At 44.3% G+C, this 17,896-nt stretch overlaps 1 protein-coding gene across 1 annotated transcript in view; it reads right to left on the bottom strand.

The window, feature by feature from the left end:
• LOC107123617 (gamma-aminobutyric acid receptor subunit pi-like) overlaps nt 1-17,896 on the bottom strand; it is a 50,805-nt gene that overhangs the window by 6,369 nt on the left and 26,540 nt on the right. The window contains exons 6-7 of the mRNA XM_015426888.1: nt 14,516-14,653; nt 3,417-3,569 (exon numbers count right to left, since the gene is read on the bottom strand). Coding sequence (XP_015282374.1) covers nt 3,417-3,569; nt 14,516-14,653 — 291 coding nt within the window. The remainder of the gene's footprint in view (nt 1-3,416; nt 3,570-14,515; nt 14,654-17,896) is intronic.

Here is a 17,896-nt window from a genome sequence, read left to right as displayed (position 1 = left end):
TACCTAAAGAACAGTTGTAATTTTGAGTGATCTCCAGCCCTCACCTGGAGATTGGCAACAATGGTTCCCCAGAAGGGAATAGTTGGTTTGGAGGGTGGAGTCTATGGCTTTGTACCTGTCCAAGGTCCCACACCTCCTGAAACCTCACCCTCTCCAGGCTCCGTCCCTCACATCTCCAGGAATTTCCCACCTGGAGTTGGCAACCCTATCTTCTTCCCAGCCAATCATCAACCTACCTTTATTTCCCCCTCACTCTTCAGCTTTCCACCCCCCACACACCTGCAGCCTCTCCCGTGCTCTGAAGCCCTGACTGCTACGTCACATTGGCTGTCATATGGGGGCCACCTCAGTAGCATATAAGGATACAGAGCCCACCATTTTCTCTAGGGGAACTGATCTCTGCCATCTGGAAAGCAGTTGTAATTCTGAGTGATCTCCAGCCCTCACCTGGAGATTGGACACATTTTACTTCAGGACAGCAAAACTGTTTAGAATGTTAGAGGCAAAAGCCAATCAAGTCGCATATGCAAACGACCTCTGTGTTCCGAGGCAGAGGCCAATGAGGCTGCATATGCAAATAACCTCTGTGTTCTGACTGGCTATGGGGGGGGGGAGAGAGGATTAGCAAAATGTTTAGAATATTGGAGGCAGGACTCAGGCAAAGCAGCCAGTGGATAGGGAGACCCTCTGAATGACAGGTCAGAGAGCGAACTGATTTTGGAGCGTTTGGAATGTTCTAGAGAAGTGCCACCACCATTTGGCTTTTATTTATAAGGGAGATATTTTCCATTGGGTAGGTCTCCCAGGCCAGTTTGACAAAGAATGAACTTTTCCTGCTGTCCTCATGACCACCGTAGACTCTCAGTAGTGAACAAATAATCTGTATGTAAAAGGTTCCAGACTCAACCTCTTGGTTCTCTAATTAAGCCACCTTGAGTAGTAGGCCTATGCAATACATCTGCTGAAGACCCTGGAGAGTCAGTGCAATTCACAGCTGAACTCAATGACTCCATCTGTCTCCTTATTTTACGTTAGTATTTTAGGGAGGTTGGTTTCACTGCTAACTAACCAGCCTTTAGTTACTGAACTTTGTTTATTATTAATGAGTAAGACTTGGGAATTTATATATGCTGTTCCTCTTGGCCCACAGCTGAATCATTCTGTTTCAAGTAGTGCATTCCTATGTTGAGTCAATTTCTAGAATTCTTTGCTGCTTCCAAGACTCTTTCTGGCTCCCCAGGACAGTTTTCTGTTAAATAATATATAAACCAAGAGCCCAAATGGATTCTACATAAAGGTGGCAAATGGGAAAGTTAGAATATAACACTGACGTCTTTGTGTTTTTCCCCTCAAGGCTACTATGACGCCCCCATCCTCTTCCCTCCCTTAGAAGCACAATTTTCCCTCTGTTTTTCTTTCCCCTTTGTGACTGAGCCACCCTACTTGTCTATTTATTTATTTCCTGGTTGTCCTACCCTGTCACAATATAATATTTGGGCTGTTTGCTCAGTCCAGGAACCTGAGGGAAGGAATGGGAGCCCCCTTTAACTTATACGACTTAAAAAGCACTCAAAAAGTTTTTATATTCCAAATAAACAAAATATTTTATTTAACATAGAGGGGAAAGGTCAGGTGAAATCAGGGGTAACATTTCTGAGGTAAAATCAGGACATGCACATACTTTAGTTCTTATGTTTCAGGCTAATGAGAGATTCTTAAGCTATTCACAGTTACTTAAATCTTTACGTTGAGAGGCTTTTGCTCCTGTGTTTCCCAAACACTCCAGTACACTTTCTTTGAGCATTCACGGACTCTTTTGGTTTCCAGAAGGCTGGTATACTCTTTCCAGTAACCATACCCCTTTTCGTGAAACAACAGTATTGTCTTGAGTTTTTAACTGGTTCTTAAGGTTTCTACAGGCAATTTCTAGCTACACCAGACTAGGGATCTCTGCATTCTTCAGAGTTAACTCCCTGTTTGACTGGATAGGGAATTTTCTTCCCTCTCTAGAAGATCTATCCCCTTTCCTTGGCTTGAATGGGGGTTTCTGTCTAACTACCCACTAATCCTTGCCAACTTTCCCCAGTTCTCCTGTCTGTATTTAAATGCTCTCGGCCAAAGTTGAGATCCAAAACTGTCAGTACTTCACTCTTCTCAGCTAGGGCTGAAATCAGACTGAATTCTCCTCAGCTTCCAGTTCAGAAGTCTTTCTCTGCTCAGCTGATGCTAACCAATCAGATCTCTTGGAACAACCTGTCACTCAAGGCTCTCTGGTTCCATGAAGAATTAGCCCTTCACATCCTTCACCTGTTTGTACATCTCTTCTAAGCTTTTAAAACTGCAGTCCATCACAGCTACCTTTACTTGTGACAAATAAGTGGGTTCTAGATCAAATCAAGCCTGAACTCTCCCTAGAAGCTAAAATTACTAAACTGAGGCTAGCATACTTTGGTCACATTGTGAGAAGACGAGGGTCACTGCTAGGAAACGTTGAAGGCAGCATGAATAAAGGAAGACCCAATATGAGATGGATTGACTCTATAAAGGAACCCAAGGCCTTCAGTTTGCAAGACCTGACCAAGGCTGTTAACGATAGGATGCTTTGAAGAACACTGATTCACTGGGTCACTGTAAGTCAGAAGTGACTTGAAGGCATTTAACACACACCTTTATACATTCAATTTAAACAGGGTAAATAAAAATGTGTAATCCCTGCTTGTGCTGGGCTCACATACATACCTGGCTCCTCCCTCTTTCCCCCTGCCTTTTCATGCAAAGCATAGTTCAAGAGTGATCATTTAAGACTTACTCAAGTTATTCATCACATATTAGTGCACTACTAATCTTTGTTCCACTAACTGGGCAACCTAAACCAGGATTAAACCCTTCACAGGTAAACAGAGACGGTCTTAAGCCACCTTTCCTTCATTGTGCTCTGTGTAAGAAGACAAGAGGAAGGAGGAAGGGCTAAATGCAGGGGAGCAGGTCTCAGGCTGGATTTGTGCACATTTTTAAATCTAAATATGGTTAAACTGGATGCCTGAATTAAGCCAAATATTGTGCAGTGTGGGAACAAATTTGTAGCCTTTAAGTTTTCTGTAGCCCCTCCTCACTCTTTTCCTATCGTATAGGAATCACAGCAACATAGATCCTTCACATACTCCTCAGAAAATACAAAAAAGCCCTAGGCTATGCAGAAGGAGCACATACTGAGTGAGTCTCCCTGCAGGTTCTGGGAGAGACAAGTTGACATTGGGAGGAATTACAATGTAGGTTTCTCCCACAAGGCCCAAGTCTTCTCATCTTACTCTACTAGTATGGAAAGGGCAGTGTAGCTGCAGTTCCCATGCTGCCGATATAATGTAAGACCATGCACTTTGTGCGTTCATAGATGGGTATGTGCTTTTGTTTCTCACCTATGCAGATTCTGGCTGGAACTGATGATTGGCTTATCCAGAATGACACCCAGGAGAGGACAACCAGTAAGCTGGATGGCACGTAAGTCTCAAGGATGAAATACAGAATGTTCCTCTTGAGTTCAAAATGGAAGACTAATTTTGGATAGTGCCCTGTTAGAAACAGCAAAATGCAACAAGCAATTTAGTGGACAGTGTTTTGATAGTGCAGCCTGTTTTACTCCTGAAAAGTTTTTAAAACAAGGCTTTAGATAATTAAGAAAACTTTAGATTTTAAAAAAACCCACAAAATTATGAAAATCGGTTCTCCAGCATCATGCCTATTTATAACTTTCAACCACACGGGTTTGGGATTCAGTGCTGGATACAATTTTGTGAACAGTATGGCACAGCAGATACCGTATTAAGGTTGAACATGGTTTTCCAGTAAAAAAATAAATCCATTAGGTGTTTACAAAGAACAACACTGAACTATCATTAAATATCTAAAGTAAGTCACAGAAACACAGCAGTATAAAAATCAGTAATAACACCAGAGCAGCAGCAGCAGGAGGAGATTGGATTTATACCCTGCCCTTCACTCAGAGTCTCAGAGAGGCTTACAAACCCCTTTCCCTTCCTCTCCCCACAACAGACACCCTGTGAGGTAGGTGGGGCTGAGAGAGCTTTGACAGAAACTGCTCTTTTCAAGAACACCTCTGACAGAACTATGGCTTGCCCAAGGTCATCCAACAGCTGTGAGTGGGGAATCAAAACCAGTTCTCCCAGATTACACTCAACCACTACACAAAAACATCACAGAACTAAACTTAAAACCATAACAGATGCCCAGTCCTTCACATCACAACCCCTGGATGTTTCATCCAATTCAGGCCTTCTCCAATGACCCCGATCCTGAAGAGTGTGTATAGAAATGCCTTGAGCTGTTTATTTTTTAAATTACAATGACCTTCCCAAGGATGGCTGAAAGAATCAGGGTTTTTAAAAAATAAAATATGTTTTAAAAAGGCTCTGAATCTGCACATTTTTTCATGTGCTATACTGGGCTGTAGCCAATGTGGAAAAAGAGGAGCTATGGGGTGCTTTCCTAGTGTCCTCTGTACATTAAATAGGCATTGGCACAAGCGATTCTTCACTGTTGACTTGGCTTACTTGCCAGCCATTATTTGTGGTCACTACTAGCTTCCCTTGCTTTGCTCTAGTCTCTCCACATATACAGAAGGTTTGGCAGAAAGGTGGTGTCTCATCTTCAGTTGCCATAAACCAGTAAACCCCTTCAAGATTCCTGGTTGTAACTCTTAGACAAAGTGGACCAGTATGCCTCGCTTGTTACTCATCTTGGTCCTTAAAAAGGCATCACCTAAAGCACGTTTGGAGGCTTAACATGAAGAACGTTTTAGGAGTGCTTTTATATCGTGGGTGGTGGACATTTTATTGTGTCTGTAGTCAGCCCCATGTTTACCTGCTTGTGATTTGTACCCTATTTCTGGGTCTGTTGTCAGCCACATATTAAGTATTCAGAACGACCCTCTTCCTTGCTGTTCATGGTGAACTGTACTTGGAAGGAGAACTGTTTATCCTCATAAGGAAGCTATTTTGGTTCAGTCTCACCAGGCCTTAATTTACACCAACATTCTATTCTCAGCTGTATTCTGAACAGTGTGAGTTTCAATCTGTGGTCTCTGAGGGGAGATTTTGAGAACACAATAACCAGCAGCACCAGACTGCAGAAGGGAAACCACAACAAATGAACCAGAATCCCCGAAGGACAAAATAAGAAACTGACATCAGACCACTCACTCTAGCTACTGTCTAATTTCAAATATGTAACCACAGACTAGTTATTCCATTGCCACGGGAATGCACTCTGTGTGTACTTCAAAATACTCTGTTTTTAATCCATATGTTCCAGGGTTGAAATGTAACATCAAAAACAGGCTCCAGGGTCAAGATATTTCAACTCTGGCTCATATGTAAACTGGTGCGAGGGCATAGAGGGCAGACCAACAGTAGGGAATTGGCAATTGGCCATGAGACATTTGCAAGCTACTTCCCAGATAAGATCATAACGATCTGCCAGGATCTCTTGACCACAACTGAGACAGTAAAGGAACTGGAAGCCCCTTGTCCGTCTTCGGGACCAATACTGGACCACTTTGACCAGCTCTCCCAGGAGGAAGTTGACAGGATCTTTGCAGTGGTGAGGTCTAGTATCTGCCTCCTTGTCCCATGCCCTTCTCGGCTTGTGAAAGCCTACAGGGAGGGCATTTGGGTCCCTTTGGGGGAAATTATCAACTTGTCCTTTTCTACTGGGACTTTCCCAAAGTCCTTGAAGGAGGTGGTAGTTCACCCACTCTTGAAAAAGCCATCATTGGAGCCTACGGTCCTGGACAGCTACCGCCCAGTATCAAACTTGCAGTTCCTGGGTAAGGTGGTTGAAAGAGCGGTGGCCAAACAACTCCAGGTTTTCCTGGAGGACGCTTCAATCCTTGATCCTTTCCAGTCCGGCTTCTGCCCCGGCCATGGGATGGAGACAGCTATAGATGACCTCCGCAGGCAGCTGGATCAGGGTCAGTTGGCACCACTGTTGCTATTAGATCTAACAGCAGCGTTCAACATGATCGACGATGATCTGTCGACCCACCACCTCGCCGATGTGGGAGTTCAGGGGACTATCATAAAATGGCTCTCCTCCTTTCTCCATGGTCGGGGACAGAGGATGGCGCTTGGTGAGGGTCTCCCCACAGTACCAGCTTGAATGTGGAGTGCCGCAAGGGGCAATCCTCTCGGCAATGTTATTCAACATCTATATGCGCCTGTGCCGCCCCAGCCAGTGTTTAAACTGTAGTTAAGTAGAACTGCCATATATATCTTTAAGAGCAGTGGCTCCTGGGAATTGAAGTCTTTAGACATCCCACAGCATCCGGCACTCAGAAAGGTGCGAGGATTAGAGTTACAGCTCTCTTCCGTGGCCTTTGATATCTTCAAATGGCAAGGAGTGGGGACATGCATCCTTTTCACCATGAGCCAGAGAACTGAGTTAGATTTCACCAGTTATGCAGCTACAATGTAAGTAGAACACTTCTGAATGCATGTGGAACTTAATAAAATGATTTAATTCTACTTGACCCTGGCTTGTGTGTTGAATCACGTCCAGAAGGCGTTTGTTGACACAGCGTCAGACGGAACAGCGCCCCCTCACCCAGTTAGTCAGGAGTTATGGTCTGGGTTGCCATCAATATACTGATGTCAGCCAGCTCTATCTGTTAATGGACAGCCATCCATCCTGGCCGAGGCTTTCGATGCTGTGGCTGGATGGTTATGGTAAAGCCAGCTAAAGTTAAATCCATCGAAGACGGAGGTCCGATACCTGGGTCGAGGGGGAGTGGATACGGGTAACAGACTCCCCATGCTGGAAGGGGCGCCTTCGGTGCCAGCCCAGAAAGTGAGGAGCCTGGGAATAACACTGGATACCACCCTTTCCATGGAGGCCCAGGTTACTGCAGTCACCAGATATGCATTTTTCCATCTTAGGCAGATTAAGTTACTGAAACCCTACCTCTGCCCCCAGGACTTAGCTACAGGGACCCATGCAATGCTCCCTTCCAGGCTTGATTACTGCAATTCACTCTACATAGGCTTCCCCTTGAGGCTGATCCTGAAATTATAGCTGGTGCAAAATGCAGCGGCACGCCTGCTGACGTCGACGCCTATGCAGGCTCATGTTCGGCAGGTACTCCACCAACTGCATTGGTTGCTGGTTGACTTCTGGATTCGCTTCAAGGTGTTGGTAATAACCTTTAAAGCCTTACATGGCCTGGGACCAACATATCTAAGAGACGTCTTTTCCTGTCTTTTCCCAAAGAGCATTATGCTCTGTGTGTCAGTTAACACTGCCATTTCTCTGGAATGTGTGAGGGGTGATCCTCCTCTCCTCAGCCTGGTATACTAATGATTTCTCCTGTCTGGGTTGTTATCTGTTTATGCTTTTCTGTCCTTGGGGTTCCAGCTGCACCTGACCTGCTGGGAACAAACGGCTCCTATTTTGCCTGCTCACTTTTCTCCCGCATGCACGCACAAGGCACAATGCTTATTGGCTTTTGCTTGTAATGGGGGGTGTTTTGAAACTACTATAACTTTGGGTGCCCTGCTGCTTCGAGCCATTCCTGACAAAAAACGTTCACGTGTCATAGTTAGGTAAAGGTAAAGGTTCCCTTGCTCGAAAGCCAGTCGAATCCGACTCTAGGGTTGCGGTGCTCATCTCCGTTTCCAAGCCGAAGAGCCAGCGCTGTCCGAAGACGTTTCCGTGGTCATGTGGCCGGCATGACAACACCAAGGCGCACGGAATGCTGTTACCTTCCCACTGTAGTGGTACCTATTTATCTACTTGCAATTTCTTGCTTTCTAACTACCAATAAACAGACTACTTCTTATGAAGCCCTGTGTGGTGTGATCTATTGAACCCTGACACTGTGGACCAGCATATCCTGGTTGTCCCTGGCCTGAAGGCTGTCCGCCTTGCCTCAACCAGGGCCAGGGCCTTTCCTGCCCTGGCCCCTGCCTGGTCAAACATGCTCCCAGTCAAGATTAGGGCCCTGCGGGATCTTCTTCAATTCCGCAGGGCCTGCAAGACAGAGCTGTTCCACCAGGCCTTTGGCTGAGGCAGCGGGCATCCGTGTATGGCCTCTCTGAGGTTGTTGTCACACACCTACTAAGCCAAATAATACGCTAGGCAACCTGTCATCCACCTACCGAGCCAAATAATATGCTAGGCAACCTCTCAGAGCCAGCTGATTCTATCGGTCTGCGGTTATTGTTTTTAATATTTATTATTGTGTTTAAAAATTTTAACTATTTATTGTATTACCAATATGATATAACCTGCCCTGACCCCGCTTGCGGGATGGGCAGGCTATAAATACTGATAATGATGATGATGATGTTTGTCCCATACACTGTGCAAATGTTGCTGTCTTGGGAATTATTATGCCCACAGACAGACACAGCTTTCTAAAAAAATACTGTGGAGTAGTTTCTAAAAAGCCAACTGGATTGTTGCACAGGACAGAAGTTGAACTTGTATGCCTTGTATTTGAAAACGTATGTTGTGTGCTAAGGGCAACATGAAAACACGGAAGACTAAAAAAATTAAAAGAGAACAAAATTATTCTCCTGGCTATACTTTAGTTACCACTGAAAATTTCTATTATTCCATTCAAATGTGAACAGTAGCCTCCACTTTGCTTTCCCAACATGAGACAGAAGGAAGTAATTCAAAAACAAGCCCGTATTTGTTTTTAGAATGTCAAACAGGCTCTGCTTCTCTCTGGACCTCACCATGGAATTATTAGCCTTCCGTGATTACTAGCTGGGAGCAGCAGTGAGGAGGAATGCAAGCAGATGCCACTTATATAAGGAGTAAGATGCCTGCTGGTCTCCGTAGTAGGGCTACAGTTTGATATACATTTACAGGCCTAATAATGAGAGTTAGTTTTTTTAAGACTTCAGTCATAACAATCTCCTTTTCAAACAAAGAGCTCAAATAGAGAGAGAAAGCCCTGAACATTCTGTGGAATTAAAGATCCCCGTCCATTCTTGAGCTATGAATTATAAACTAAGTAGATATGCTGGAAATCTCTTTGCAACAGAAGTTCCGCCTGGTTTTTTGAGCAGAGGAGAAAGTATGCAAGGGAAAACATTAACAAACTAACCCTTAGGTCATTGACCATTGCTTACAGTTCCTCTGCCCTTTAGAGCCCCCCGTGGCACCTTGATATTTTTATTTTGCTAGCATAGCTGAGGCTCCAGGAGGTAACTTCCAGTTGAAAGGTTATTTTCTCCACTGTTCCCTCTAGAGCATATCGGAAGCAACCAGGAGCAAACCCTGGCAATCCTGTCCTTATATATAAACATGTTTTCGCATGGCAACATTCTATGCTTGCCAAAATCAGTTGGCTGCCTGAACTGCCCATCAGAAGGCGTGCCTGAGTCCCACCCACAGAGCCAGCTCCCTCCAAAACTCCAATTCGAACAGTTTACCTCAGCAGCCGAGCAGCCACTTGCCTGACCAGCCATCTTCAGCCGTGAAGAAAAGATCAGCGGAGGAGTAGCCGTGGCCGTTTGCCTGCCTACCATTCTTCAGCCCTCCGGAGAGCCTTGCAGATGGCTGTGGTTCTTTGTTTAAAACGTTCCCCCATCGGGTTTAATTGAGCTGTAGTTCCAGAGAGGGACCTGCCGGGGCAGGGTTATTTTTGGGCAGGAACGCACAGGAACGGAGTTCCGGCTGGCTTCAGAGTTGGCCATGCCCACTACAGCCAAAACCTCTGCGTACGTAGCTACAGAGGGGAGGCCTGGAGAGTGATCCCCCACGACTCTGAGGCGGGCGGGTCAGGCAGGGGGGGGCTAGAAGGATCGGGGAGGCATTTAAATGCCTCCCCTTGTCTTTCCAGGCCTGTCCAAGGGCTGGCTTGCCTGGACTCTCTGCAGCTGTGGGGTGCCCAGGCAAGCCAAGGGAAGGCAGTTTAAACTGCCTTTCCTTCCCTTCAAGGGGGGAGGGGGGCTTGCCTGGGCTCCCCACAACTGTGGGGCACCTGGGCAAGCCAAGGGAATACATGGGATGTGGCCTAGTATGCTAATATGTTTCTGCTGTTGGGTGTGGCCTATTATGCTAATGAGTTCCTGCTGGGCTTTTTCTACAAAAAAGGTCTTGTGCAGGAGTATCACTCACTGGGTTGAATGGGGCTTCCTCATCTGCTGGCCTACAGTTCCCAGCTGCCCCAAGGCCAAAAAGTGTGGGAAAACAGGGACTGTCCCAAGGCAGTCTTCGTCCCTGGGAGCAGCAAAAACTCAGCCACTCCACAGTCGGCTGGACTGGGGAATGAACGGAAGTTTCCCTGCTCTCTTGGGCAAGAGAGAGAGGCTGAAGTACAGGTGAGCTCACAACCTCCAGAGGTAGAGTATTTGATTGGTTAATGCATTTGGTTAATGCATTTAACCCTGTTGGTTCATGGTGTCTGCTTACTCCTACAGTGTGTGTGTGCTCCATAACTGTGTAAATAGTTAAATACATTCTTTTATTTGGGCTAATAATCTGTATTGTGCTCTGACCACATAGTCTCCCCCATTCTGCATAATACCAAATGGAGGGGATAGCCCAGGGAAGCAAGAAAAGGCAAGACCCTAGGGTTGCCAACTTTCCAGCATTCCATCTCCAAATAGGGAGATTCGGCCAGAAGGGTCTCACTGTCCCTCTAAAAAGGCAATGATGATTCCGTGAGTGGTGGCAGCGAACTTAAGGAGTGAGATACGCCCATGGGATGAGGGTGGGAGGCAAACAGCTGAGTTGTAAACTGGAGCCCATTGTGCCATGGTAGGCAACAAAGATTGGTTCAGACAAAGCAAGGATACCCTTTGCAGGCCTTTGTGAGGAGCTCATTGAGGCCAGTCCTGACTACGGTTGCCAGCTTCAGGTAAGGAGATTCCTGGAGATTTTCTGGTAGAGTCCATGGAAGCCAAGCTTTGGGGAGGGGAGAGGCCTCAGCTGAACAGAATGCCATAAAGCCCACCTTCCAAAGCAGTTATTTTCTCGGGGGGGGGGTGAGATCTGTTGTCTGGAGTTCAGTTGTGATACCTGGTGATCCTCAGACTCCACCTGGAGGTTGGCTGCCCTAGGCGTAGCGGTCAGTGCTTCAGAGCAGGGTCTGCTAGATCCAGGTTCTTACTGTAGAAGCTGAGTGGGTGATTTTGGACCAGTCACAGACTTTCAGCCTTACCTACCTCACAGCGTTGTTGTGCAAGTCAAAAGGGGGAGAGGAGAATGATGTAAGCTGCTTTGGTCCCCATTGCAGAGAAAGACTACTTTTCCTCCTGGGAAACCATTGTTGCCAATCTCCAGGTGAGGGCTGGAGATCACTCAGAATTACAACTACTCTCCAGATGGCAGAGATCAACTCCCCTGGAGAAAATGGTGGACTCTGTGGCAGTCAGGGCTTCAGAGCACAGAAGAGACTGCAGGTGTGTGTGGGGGGGGAATGGAAAGCTGAAGAGTGAGGGGGAAATAAAGGTAGGTTGACGATTGGCTGGGAAGGAGATAGGGTTGCCAACTCCAGGTGGGAAATCTCTGGAGATTTGATGGATGGAACCTGAAGAGGGTGAGGTTTGAGGAGGGGTGGGACCTCAGACAGGTACAATGCCATAGACTCCACTCTCCCAACCAGCCATTCCCTCCTGGGGAACCACTGTTGCCATTCTCAGAAGAGGGGTGGAAATCACTCAAAATTATAACTGATCCCCAGGAGGGAGGGGGGAGGAGATGGGAAGCTGACATCAGAGGGGCAGTTAATGGCAGGTTGATGCTTGGCTAGGAAGGAGATAGGGTTGCCAACTCCAGGTTGGGAAATTCATGGAGATTTGAGGGGTGGACCTCAGACAGGTACAATGCCATAGACTCCACCCTCCAAACCAGCCATTCCCTCCTGGGTAACAATTGTGGCCAATCTCCAGGTGAGGGGTGGAGATCACTCAAAATTACAACTGTTCTTCAGGTAGCAGAGATCAGTTCCTCTGGAGAAAATGGTGGACTCTGTGTCATTATACCCTGCTGAGGTTGCCATAGCACATTGACGCTGAGTGCCCAAGGCCTTGACACTCTCCCAGAGCCTCTTTCTAGAGCTCATTGTATTTATTTCCATAACAGGCCTTATTCCTAGTGTTACATATTGCTAATCAAGTAGCAATACACGTAAATCTTGTACATGGAAGCCTTCAATTATGTTCTGGTAAATCTTCATAAATCTTCACTTATCTCCAGGTCCTTATTTAGAAGTAGTCTTGCAGGAAGGCAGAGGTAAGCGCAGTCATCACCTCGTGATACAGTTACTGGGACAGTGCATGACAGGAACTGTTAGAAGGTCTTGTTGTAGAAAGAAAGCCAATGGTACCCAGAAGTTGCTGCCACATTTCTCTCCTTTAGCTTGTGATTCCTGAGATCAAGAACGTTAATGGTCTAAAAACCACTGTTCTAAGATCAGTGTGGCCTTTCCTACATATCGCTACAAGTGTTTTTATACAGCTGTTTTTCACGTTCTGTTTTTTCAAATATTTGTCTACATTCTATAATACAAAGCAAAAGCAGTAAATTTGCACTAACATACAGCAGGGACAATTTTGGAACAGATAGGTAGCACCTAATAGCACGAACTGTACTTTACTGCTACTAAATAAAACAGCAATTCATTTTAAAAAATGGAAAACAAGTAGCACTGCTTCAAGAAACCCTTTCAATAATTTAAAAATAGCAAATTAAAAATGTGTTAAGCTTTGCTTCCAGGCAATTATTTGCATAAGTGCACACATATGAACAGCCATAACTATTCAGAAGATTAAGAAATTGTTAAGGGAAAAGGAGGAATAATGTCTTCCACCACATTTTATCACCACATTTTATCACATGCCTCCCTTTGCCATCAATATTTACTATAAATTGCAAATAAATCAATGCTCAGCCCAGTAATGTGAACCTTCTAGAAATACATTCTATAGTTTATCATTTCAAGTGTCTGCCTGCCAAAAAGACATGGCTTCCATCAAGGGCAGACTGCTATGGCCACCTGCTCTAACCCCTTCCCACTTTAAGGATTAATTTATTGACTGCAGGTACTTTTGTTTAACAACTTGCATGCAAATTTTTTGTTAACTGATGGCTTTCTGTTGTTCTTGTCTGGTACTGTAAGTCGCTTTCAGTCTGCAATTAGTGAAGAAAAGTGAGTTGAAAGTACCTAAATAAATTAAAAGAAACCTCCTTGCCATGCCTATTATAGATAAAAGTGACGCAGAGAACAGTGCTGCAAATTAAATGGCAGGTTTTTTAATGCTGCTCTGTGAAAATCAAGGCTGTGTTAATAAGTCACCAAAGCAAGTAGATGGTAATTTGTAATTTGTTCTAATTTGTAATTTTCTTTTTAAAACTGACAATCCTAAATTTTAAGATAACTTATATATATGCTCGGATAGCTGGTGTGTCCTGCTGTAGCAATCAATTGTATAAGCATGACTGCAGAAAAGGTTTTTAAACTCACGTTGGCATCACAAAGATCCAGTGTGAAAGTGGTACTCTTGTAGGATGTTTTGTAAGTGAAAATTTCAGAAAGCTGTAATACTGAATATAAAAAGTCCAACTTGCTAGAAATGTATAACAGGCCTAGAATACGATGTTGATAATTTTATAACAGCAAAATCATAAAAACACTTTCCTTTGAATAGACCTTAGGATTCTGAGCAGACCTGCTTAGGATAGTACTGTAAATCAGTGGAACTACCTAATCTTGAAATGTTCACCAATCACAATAACATTTCTGTGATTATTTACTAATACCATTTTCCTCTTTAAAATCAATTTTGTTGCTTTTAAACAGCAGAAACAAAATAAGCATTTAAAATGTATTAAGTACTTCAGAGCACTTATCACTTAGTTTCTGTCATAACATTTATGGCATAGTAGTGAGCTGCAGACTGGAAAATTTGTAGCTTGGCAGTTCGAGACCCTGGTGCTGCATGATGGAGTGAGCTCCCATCTCTGGCCCCAGTTCCTGCCAACCTAGCAGTTTGAAAGCAAGACATTGCAAGTAGATAAATAGGTACTACTTTGGTGGGAAAGTAACAGCGTTCCGTGCACCTCGGCGTTTAGTCATGCTGGCCACATGACCACGGAAACGTCTTCGGACAGCGCTGCCTCTTCGGCTTGAAAATGGAGATGAGCACTGCCCCCTAGAGTCGGATTCAATTACCTTTCAAGCAAGGGAAGCCTTTAACTTTAATAGTAACCGTTTAAGACCTATTTGCTTGCTTGGCCATAACAGACCTTATATCTAAAAAGTAACTTGTAAACCAGAATGGAACCTTGGGGGTTTTGTAGGCCAAACTGTTTCTCTACCTTTATTGATCTGAACTGGAATCGAACTGAAACATCCAAAATATTTAAGGGTGTGATCAATGTTTTTCCTCTCTGGGACAGCTTTGACTGAAGAGATTTTCAGCAAATCCTTAGCATGGTTTTCTGTACATGGAGGACTACTGAGAAGTCTGTTTCAAGAATTATCTACCTGTTTCATAGACAGCTTCCGATACAGAGGTATAGTGATCTTCTACTGTATACTGTGCCAATCGAATTGTGTCCAAACCTTTAACAGAATCATTTCCTCTTGTCCAGTAGAACATCACATCGTTAGTGTTATAACCCCCTGCATTTGGAAGGGAACACAAAAGAGAAGAATTGGAAAATAAAGGAAAAGAATTTAATGTGCACACATAGCATATTTATTTTGTATACCTTAACAAAGTTCCCATCAACTTTATTTGGTTTACCAGTAACCAAGAGAATCCAGTCTTTAGCCAAGGATCAGGCAACAGGAATACGTTGAACAGTAAATGTGAGATCTTCAGTATTTCATGGTATGCATAGCTGCATAACATTTCTTTCCTCGTTTTTTTAATGCAAAACAGTATTTACAAATTTAATCCCCCCCAAGGGAAGCAATTTCCATTAACAGGTGGATGAACGAGCTTATGTGGCTATTTGCATGAATGGAACATAGGTCAATTTAAACCCAAATGTTTCAGTCCAGTAATCACCTGAGATTTCCATGTTGCCAGGCACCTTTCCTTTGTACCTAGACCCAGCTCCAGCTGAGAGCTCTTCCCGCCCCCACCCACCCCAAACACACACACACACACACAGCCATGAAGATGTTAAAGCAGTCAGGCACCTTTTTTGCATAATGTTTTGCATCAATTTGGTTGGTGCTAATAAAAGATATTACAAAAAGAATTACATGCATTTTGTTCTTTTTTTTTTTTATGGTGCCTGAACACGGACTAAGAACCTTCTCTCCAATAATGATTTGATTTGAAATCTGTATTTTAAACCGCTGTAAGCCACTGTGGGAGCCAACTCTTGGCTTAAAAATGGGGTAAAATAAGGAAATAGAATGACAAAAGGTCGTTAAGGGCCAGGGGCACACAGAGCAGCTGTTTACTATGTATAAAATCTCACTGGTTTGGGGAAAATGTCATTTCCAGAGATCCACTATCCACATACATAAGCCAAAACAGGATGCTGGTGTGCAGCCTACACAGAAGAGGCAAGACATGTGTGCACTTAAATACTTTCCCTGTAGTCCTGAATGTGTGCATTCCTATCCAACTTGCATATATTGCAAGAAGATTGGAGCTGATGGGGGGTGCACAGCAGAACTCTCTCGGTCCTGTACAAAGGAGATACACTGAACACCACACTTCTGGCATCCTTCTTATCCAGACCAGATGTGCAATGGGAGTTCCATGTTAGGAGCTCTCTGAAGTGTTTTAGAACTTAATTTTCAGGCATGGAAGGGTCTGATTTGGATAAGGACAATGAATGCAGGGGGACCTGTGGGAATTCACAGCAGAAGGATCACTCTCACACATACCCTGTATCCTTCCTCAGCACATTATCTCGGCTTCCCCCCCCCCCGCAGTAACCACAGCCCTTCCCTTTCCCTGCTTCCTTCTCTCCCTCTCATCCATCAACGTACCTTTATCTATATCCACTCTCAGCTTTCTCTCCTTCCCTCACCCTAACAGTCCCTGAACCTTTCTTCACCTTTACTTCCCATCCCTCTTTCTCCCCCTTTTCATTGCTTCCTTTCCTCCTTATTTTTTTTACTCTTTTCAATTTTTCTCTGTTCTTCTAGCCCAGTGGTGGAGAACCTATGTCACGGGTGCCAGAGGTGGCACTCAGAGCCCTCTCTGTGGCCACGCGTGCCATCACCCCAGCCAGGCCCAGACCATCATTAAAGTTTTGAATTCTCTGCCAACTTATTTTAAGTAAATGAAAGCATTTGGGGTTGCTTTTCTTACTTTGTTTGGATCATCTTAAGTTAATGTATGAGTTGTTTTCTCTAAACTAAAACCTCAGTATTCAGGTTAAATTGCCATGTTGGCACTTTGCGATAAATAAGTGGGTTTTGGTTCGCAGTTTGGGCACTCAGTCTCTAAAAGGTTTGCTATCACTGTTCTAGCCCCTCTTGACACTAATCAAGGCATGGAAGCTGGCTCTCTAGCAACTCCTCAAATGACTGAGGTCTTGAGAGACAGTGGCTGATTCTGCATTGGCTTTGCCCTCCATTGTTTTATGAAACCCATGTTGGAACAGAAATTCCCCTCTGCATCACATGCTGCTGTCACTTCCTTTGATCTTCGGATTTTATTGAACCCTCCACACTGCATGCCACTTTGAGTTTCTTTGATTATTGGGTTTTGTGGTACCTTCTGCATAGATTTATGGCCATTTTATGGCCATTCAGGGGTGACTTTGCAGTCAGGATGGCATTGCCCCGAGGTATCTGGATGTGGTTTTGAGCTGCACTTTTTCCTCCCAGTTGAGACAATGTGGAGTGAATGCTAGGTGCAGAATCACCCAGTCTCTCATTAGATCTCAGTCAGCATTTTTTTCTTAAAGTTGCTTCCCTGGGACTTCCCCCCACATTTGCCCCTAGCCCCACTGTGTGGATTTTTTTATCTGTACTCTGGAATCAGGTTCAGAATGAGATATATAGATGACATGTTGGAGACACTGCAAGAAATGTGGGTGCGGAAAATAGAAACTATTGGAAAATCCATCTTCCCTGCACCAGTTTCTCCCCTTAAGCATCCCTTCAAGCTCTGCCCTGAATTGATGCTCACCTGCTCCCAACATTTCATTCTTTCCTAGAACACATTTAGTCTTCATCAGGTTTATTTGTGAGGATGGTGGGGAGGGTAAATTTACAAAGCCATAGTCTTCTTTATACCTAGGGACCCCCCTACCTCTTCTGTGTATGGCCCTGTTGTACAGTTTATGCCATCCACACAGTGGCTATTTGTTTTACTGTTATCAGGATAATTTTACTAAATGTAGCTAGTTCAGCACAGCATAAAACCAAAGAATTTTAAGCCTGTTTTGTCACAGTGAAATGAAGACGAGGGAGCGTCCACTGCTCCTATTGCAGACAGCGTATTCTAAGAGTTTTTACTGCAACAGATTACACTAGAGTACTTCCCACTACAAGATATTCATTTTTGTGTCTGGCTGTGTGATTATGTTGCTGCTTGCAGTGTGAGGACACTTAAACTGATATTGAAAACGGGTGAAAGTGTCACATTATACAAATGATAAGCATTTCAGATTTTGAAAATAGTCAAAGTCAATCAATCTTTAAAGCCTTAGAAAGCTACGGAATACTACACCATCTGCTTTCAATAAACCACTTTTGCTTTCAAAAAGAATAAGGAGAAACTGAATAACAAGCACCTGTTATTAAAATCCAGAATTTGAATACCTTTGCAGCTACTAAGCAAATTTAGATTCACATGCAATCGGAAATCCTTCCTCTCTAGAACTCTTCTTGGAAAAGGGCTAAGGAAAATGTCATCCTGTAAGAAGATGCCTTCAGTCACAGAACTGG

Source organism: Gekko japonicus, unplaced genomic scaffold (assembly GCF_001447785.1).
Source record: "Gekko japonicus isolate JY-2015 unplaced genomic scaffold, Gekko_japonicus_V1.1 scaffold35, whole genome shotgun sequence".
Taxonomy (NCBI): Eukaryota; Metazoa; Chordata; class Lepidosauria; order Squamata; family Gekkonidae; genus Gekko; species Gekko japonicus.
Note: the sequence above shows the minus strand (reverse complement) of the source record. Positions and strands in the feature narration are given on the sequence as shown.